This window comes from Drosophila navojoa, chromosome 3 (assembly GCF_054131105.1).
Source record: "Drosophila navojoa isolate 15081-1374.11 chromosome 3, UAZ_NAV_1.0, whole genome shotgun sequence".
In the NCBI taxonomy this organism is placed as follows: Eukaryota; Metazoa; Arthropoda; class Insecta; order Diptera; family Drosophilidae; genus Drosophila; species Drosophila navojoa.
In genome coordinates, this window is record NC_142891.1 from 21162702 (window position 1) to 21169638 (window position 6937).

General features: G+C 45.2%; 1 protein-coding gene across 1 annotated transcript; it reads left to right on the plus strand.

Annotated features, from left to right (window-relative positions):
* The first annotated feature begins 27 nt into the window (after positions 1–27).
* PolrMT (mitochondrial RNA polymerase) lies at positions 28–5039 on the plus strand. Its single transcript, XM_030384649.2, has 8 exons — positions 28–347; positions 408–530; positions 590–998; positions 1054–1200; positions 1264–2008; positions 2067–3212; positions 3278–4500; positions 4566–5039. The coding sequence occupies exons 1-8, from the start codon at positions 179–181 to the stop codon at positions 4693–4695; spliced, it is 4092 nt and encodes a 1363-aa protein (XP_030240509.1). The 5' UTR covers positions 28–178; the 3' UTR covers positions 4696–5039.
* The last annotated feature ends 1898 nt before the right edge of the window (positions 5040–6937 follow it).

Genomic DNA, 6937 nt, shown 5'->3' on the forward strand with positions numbered 1-6937 from the left:
CATAAAAACAATCGTGCCTATCGATAATATCGTCCATTCGACCAGCTACCGCAGCCCTGGTCTGGGCAGCCAACACGTGAAACGCGCAATGGACAACAAAATATTATGCAAGCAGCGAACATTTTTGTGTGAAAATTAAACAAATTTCGTGATCAAACGTTGCAGTTACATATCAAACATGTATCGTCTGCTGGGCGCAAATGGCGCTGCAGCCATGCATCGAGTACTGCGCCTGCCAGCCGCAACAAGCGGCTGCAGCTGCTGCTGCAAGGGAGGCAGCGAAAGCAGCGCTGCGCATAATTTAATACAATATCAGCAATATTATCAAATGCTCTATCGCCCGGCAAGTGAGTAGCTGTAATAAAGCACAATAATGAGCAAAAGATTAATGAAAATGTATTTGATAGCATTAACAACAGTTACAGTACGCCCACAATCAACAACGCCCACCCAAACAGATGCCCTGGCGCTGGCGAAAAAAAAACGTTTGCGAAAACCGCGCTACGCCAAATATGTGGATCTGCTAGAAGGTAAGCAGAATAGTTTTTTATAAATAAAGAAGATAATGTCTGACATATTTGTCCAACAGTCACCGAACTCACAGCCAGTGAGCGTAAGTCCCGCGTAAAGCGTCTGAAATCGAAAAAACTCGCCGAATTCATACAGAAAACCCAAATGCAAATCTTGGATAAACGCGCACGTGAAGAGCGACGCGTTCAGAAGAACGCTAAAGCGGGCAACGATGAAGCCATATTACGACAACCGGCGGAGTATCAAAAGATCGAGCTGGATGCCGTTGCTAGCTCCCTACTAGAAGCCGGCCTGTACGATGATAAGCCACTGATTTTCTTTGGTAAAGATACATACACCAAACAGATCATATCCAATCCGACGGAGGTGCACAAGATTATCAAAAGTTTTGAGAACTATCGCGACATCATTGAGGGCATGGGGAACGAGGGACACGAGCATATCGAGGCGGACCTAGCCAGCTTTGGGTAAGCTAGTTGCCTGACCTCAACTCAAGCATTCACTAACCTGAAATGCATTTAGGTTAAATGCGCCCAAGCTGTCAACTGCATCGCAGCTCCTAGATCCTTTTGAGACAATTGAACCTTATATTGAGGAATCCCATAAACCAGTTGCTCCTGCAGAAAGCCAGCCTAAGGTTAACGCCGTCACAACGAAGTCCAAGAAACGGTTAGTCCCACAACATCTTACGTAATCTTCCAATCAATTTAATTTTCCCACTTTCATTAACAGCTTCAAGTCAAAGGTGCACATCTCAGAGGAACAGGAGCGTCAGGCCAAGCAACGTGCGCTGGTCATTAACTTAACTACGTATCTGAATGTTTGCGTCTCGGCCAATATGCTGAACCGTGCTCTCTCCACAATCTTCGCTTATCGTAGTCGCGCCAAGAAGAGTTACCAGAGCACACCTGGCATGAACCTAATTACCATTGATCTATACAATATTTTGTTGCATGGTTATGCCGGCAAAGGCTCCTTTGATCGTTGCCAGGAGCTATGCAAGCTGATTAATGATGATGGTCTGGCGTTTAGCGAGCAAACCTATGCGGCAATTTTTGAGTGCCTGGGTAGAGTGGAGCCAAATGCTCAAAATCAAGAGTTTATTGAGCAGTACATAGCAAAGGCGGAGCAGCAGGGGTTCAGCTTAAACCAGATAATGGATCGCTCCAAATTTATATCTGATCAGCGTGACATAGCGTTGGATGCTATCAGGAGAGTCCGTCCGAACTTTACTCCTGTTTATGTGCCGCCCCAGCTGGGTTACGATAACGAGCTGCTTAATGATCTCAATGCTCAGGTGCAGCCCGTGGGTGCGGAGACAGCACAAGAGGAATCCATCATCATGCGGTCAAAGCGTGGCTATACTAAAACTCAACTGGAGCAGCTAGCACGTGAACAACTGCAGGTGGAGTTGGACGGTTGCATAACCATCAAATCAATTGAAAAGACTAAGGAATTTGCTAATGCTGAATATTGTGTAAGTTGGTAGAGGTTTATTATTATTGAATATACATTAATTATTTTAATTCATGCAGCGCACTAAGCTAAGTGAGCTCGAGCAGACCTGGCGTAAACAAATCTCTGCTGCGATTGTTCGTGATCTGAACACGTTGCGTGCTCAGGTGCGCTTCAAGCCGCACGGCTATATGAACTACTATACGTACCTAAAGGTCCTTGACACACATCACTACGCGGACATACTCATCAAGGAGCTGTACAAACTAGCCGAGGGCTCTGAAACCTTTAGCCCAACAGTGGGTCAACTGTTTAAGGAGCTCGGCCAGAAGGTGCAGCAATGCTATCAAATCGAATTGAAGAAACACAATGGAACCCTCGAAAAGATTGGAGAGATTTACAGCGATTATTGCGATTTATGGGCTAACGGACATACGGAGGATAATACGCGACAGATGTGGCAGCGATTAGTGCACGAGCAGCGACACAGCGGACCATCAATGGATTTGCCCGATGTGCCCTGGCCTAACAATGTACTCTCCGGTGTGGGTCGTTTCCTCTACAATATACTGATGCGCGACATTAAAATCGATGCGCATATCATGCGTCAGAGGAGCAACAAATCCAAGGCAACCGGGACGACGTTGCCACAGAATATGCTGCCCGCCTTCTATACGCTGTTCCGTAACCAGGGTCGGCTCGTCAAGGAGGAGGTAAAGCCGCATCCAGTACTGTCACGTCTTCTGCGCGCCTCTCGTCAACAGACGCTCACCTTCGACTCGAATTTGGTGCCAATGTTGTGTCCGCCTCAGCCCTGGAGTACTCCTCATAATGGTGGCTACTTGCTGAACAAATCGGAGTTGATACGATTGCCCCATCAGGCTGTGCAACAGTGGGAGCGCATACATGCCTCCAATCCGCAGTATCTCTATCCGGCCCTCGATTCGCTTAATCAGCTGGCTAGCGTGCCGTGGCGTGTCAATACACAGATTCTCGATGTGATCATTAAGGTGTTTCAGAATGGCGGCGATGCCAAGCTGGATGTGCCGCAGCCACCAAGCTCATTGCCTCCGCTGCCCACATTGCCAGTGGGCGAAGATGGCAGTGGTGTCACCCCGGCGGACCGTGCTAAACAATTCCGCGATAAACTAGGTCATCGACGTAAACAAGCCGAAATGTACAGCTTGTGGTGTGATGCTCTCTACCGCTTGTCGCTGGCACAGCATGTAAATAACTTCTCCCTCTTTTGTCTCCATTCATATTCAAATTCTCAATTCTTTCTCTTTTATAGTACCGAGACAAGGTATTCTGGTTGCCGCACAACATGGACTTTCGCGGGCGTGTTTATCCCGTACCGCCACATCTGAATCATTTAGGCTCGGATCTGGCACGTTCGATGCTCATCTTTGATCAAGCCCAGCCGATGGGCGTGGATGGTTTTAGCTGGCTAAAGCTGCACTGCATCAATTTGACGGGCCTCAAGAAGCGTGATTCCGTGCGCGAGCGTCTGCTTTATGCTGAGGAGATAATGCCTGACATTTTGGACTCGGCCGATAATCCACTCACGGGTCGCATGTGGTGGTCCAAGTCGGATGAGCCATGGCAGACCCTCGCTTGTTGCATGGAAATCGCCAATGTATACCGTTCACCTGATCCTGCAGCGTACATGAGTCGCTTCCCCATTCATCAGGACGGGTCCTGCAATGGGCTGCAGCATTACGCAGCGCTGGGTCGTGATCAGGCGGGTGCATGCAGTGTTAACTTGGCCCCATCGCCAATACCACAGGATGTGTACAGTTCTGTGGCAGCTCTCGTCGAGCGCACAAGGAAAGCAGATGCTGAAAACGGATTGCATGTTGCACAGGCGCTGGAAGGATTCGTGCGGCGCAAGGTCATCAAGCAAACGGTGATGACGACCGTGTACGGCGTAACACGCTACGGTGCACGACTGCAGATAGCCCGCCAGCTGAAAGATATTGATGACTTTCCCAAAGATTGGGTGTGGCCCGCCTCCACTTATCTGACCACAAAGACCTTTGAGAGTCTGCGCGAAATGTTCACCTCAACGCGTGAGATTCAAGACTGGTTCACGGAATGCGCGCGCCTCATAGCGGGTGTCTGTAGTCAGAATGTCGAGTGGGTAACACCACTGGGTCTGCCCGTCGTACAGCCTTACAATCGTCAGGAGATGAAGCATCCACAAAGCAAAGGTTTGCGCGTGAATGCCAGCATGTCGATGGATATGTACGAACGACCCAATATTCTAAAGCAAAAGAACGCCTTTCCGCCCAACTTTATTCATTCGCTGGACTCGTCGCACATGATGCTCACGTCGCTGCATTGTGAGCGAAAGGGTATTACCTTTGTCTCCGTGCATGATTGCTTTTGGACACATGCGTGCACCGTGCCGGAGATGAATCGCATCTGTCGTGAGCAATTTGTGGCTCTTCACTCGCAGCCAATTCTCGAGCAGCTGTCGGAGTTTATGAAGAAAACCTACAGCTTCAGCAATGCGTAAGTAATTTTGAGTTTTTAATCATCATGCATATATATATATATATATGTGTAATTCTTTGCAGTGACTTGACAAACGATGGCTCTGTGGAGGATTTATCTAAGCGACAATTGAATCGTATTCTTCGTCAGCTGCCCCAGAAGGGTGACTTCGATCTGCGCAATGTTTTGGACTCGGTCTATTTCTTCAGCTAGTTCGAATAACTATAACAATGGTGCCTAACTACTATTAATTTAGTCATTTACTTTAAGTCCCGAGTTTTGTTAAATTTGTGCAACAATTCGAAAGCTTTTAAAACCAAAAGAGAAAAACTAACATAAATTACTTAAAAACAAAGACCAGTCAGTGCAGTATATGTGATTTTGTAAGAGTTTACAGACAAAGCAAATACCTAATATTATAATATACTAAATTATATTAAATGCCTATTTATGTATTTACGATAATTGGTATTGAATTAAGGCATCGCAAAATTGAGGCTTAGCTAAAAAAATGAGTTAGAGCTTATCAATAAATTGTTATAAAACATTTTAAAGAAGTGGATTCTATATTTTTATTAGTTAATATTTAATAAACTCAACAGTAAATCACTCAAAATTGCTCTCAAAGATTCAACTGTTAACTCAGCTGTTAGCTATGCTCATTTAACAGCGCTGTTAACTATCGCCACTTTCGCTCAGTTGTGACGAGCTCTCTCACTCTCACTCGGCAAACTTTGAGCGCCACCCCATGTCCACTTTTCCTTTTCTGTTTTGCACGGGGCTGCTGCTGCTGCTGCTAACTGTTGTTGTTGCGCTCGCTGCTGCCGGCGACCGGCGCAGCGTCGGCATTTTCTTCGGTGCTTCGTGCCGCTCGTGTGCGATTCGCGCTGCCTGCTGTTCGCTGCTAGCTGCTGGCAGCTCTGCTCTGCTCTGCTTTGCTCTGCTCTGGTCTGGTCGGTGGTCTCAGTTTGAAAAGTTCATGCGGCGCGTTAAGAACGTAACGGTTTCTACGCAGCGGTCAGCGGTCAGCAACTAGCGTTAATTCGCAATTTAAACAGTGCTAACATACAGCAAACGCATCTTTATTGTTATTTGCATTTTTGTGTCTCTGTTTTCGTGTTTTCTTTCACATGTTATAACTTTATACAACATTTTTTGTTTTGTTCATACTTCGTGCGAAGGCATGCGGCAACTGCTGCTGTTGTTGCTGTGTGGAAGCGACATTAAGAAGGTAAAAAATATATAAAATAAAAAAAAAAAAAACCAGCTGCTAAACTTTTTTATCGCATATCTCACAGATACGCGTTGCCCGCTATTACGGCTATTGCTGCTGCTGCTGCTGCGGCTGCGGCTGCTTTAGCACTGACAAAGTGCAGTGCAAATAAATTTCAGCACATTCGAAATTCGAAAATAACAGCGACAAAAATGCAAAAACGAAAAAAGGGGAAAATAAAAAGACAATTGTTTATTTTTCCTTTATATTCTGTTTGTACTGCATTTTGTTGTATCTTTGGCATTGTCGCGCTTTTAGTTTAGCTTCTGTGTGTTTGTGCATTTATTGTGCACAATTTGCGCTCATAAATGCATTAAAATAAGTATACATTTTGTATTCTTATCAGCGACTTGCAGCTATCACAAGCTTCGTATCATACGCCACGTATCATATTACAATTAATTCAATTATAAACCATGCGCCATGCAAATTACGCTACAGCAGCCAAGCCAAGCTCGCAGTAGCCGCAACAGAAGTATCTAAATGTCTCCCAAGTGTGCGACTCGATGATTGTGTGTGGGTGGGCGGGGATTGTGGGTGTGTATGGGGGGAGGCAAGTTTGATAAAAACCACATGCACCTCATACAATGTGTTCGTAATTGGGGCAATGTCTATTGTCGTTTATCTGCAACGAGGCGTGCAGCAAAGACAGTTACTCCCTGTCTCTCTCTCTCTCACTCTTTCTTGCGCCATCTGTCTCTTTTAGTATGATAAGTAACCACACTTTAATGCATTGACATTTGATTGAACGCTCGAATTGTTTCATTGACGCTATTTGGCAACTGATTAAATTACCATGACGTACAGCCCGGCGTATACGTAATATGAGTGTTTGGTCTGCGCGTCTGATAAAAAGTTTACATTTAAGAGCGCTTAACTCCCTATTACAATCGGTTTTTTTTTCTTCTCACTTTAAATTTATTGTTCCATTTTGGGCTCTGTATTATAAATCATTTGGAGCTTGTCACATGAAACACTGAAAATAAACAATAGAAAGCTTCACTCGTTAGTGCTGCTACTGTAATATGGACAGTAATAGAGATTAGCTGAAGGTGACGCTGTGAGGCTTACAAGGATTAGCTTATCTATATAATGTAGCAAATATAAAAATACACTGCAAATACATGGGTTTTACAAATTTCTGAAATATATGTATGTATTTAAACTCGTTCGTTGTGTATA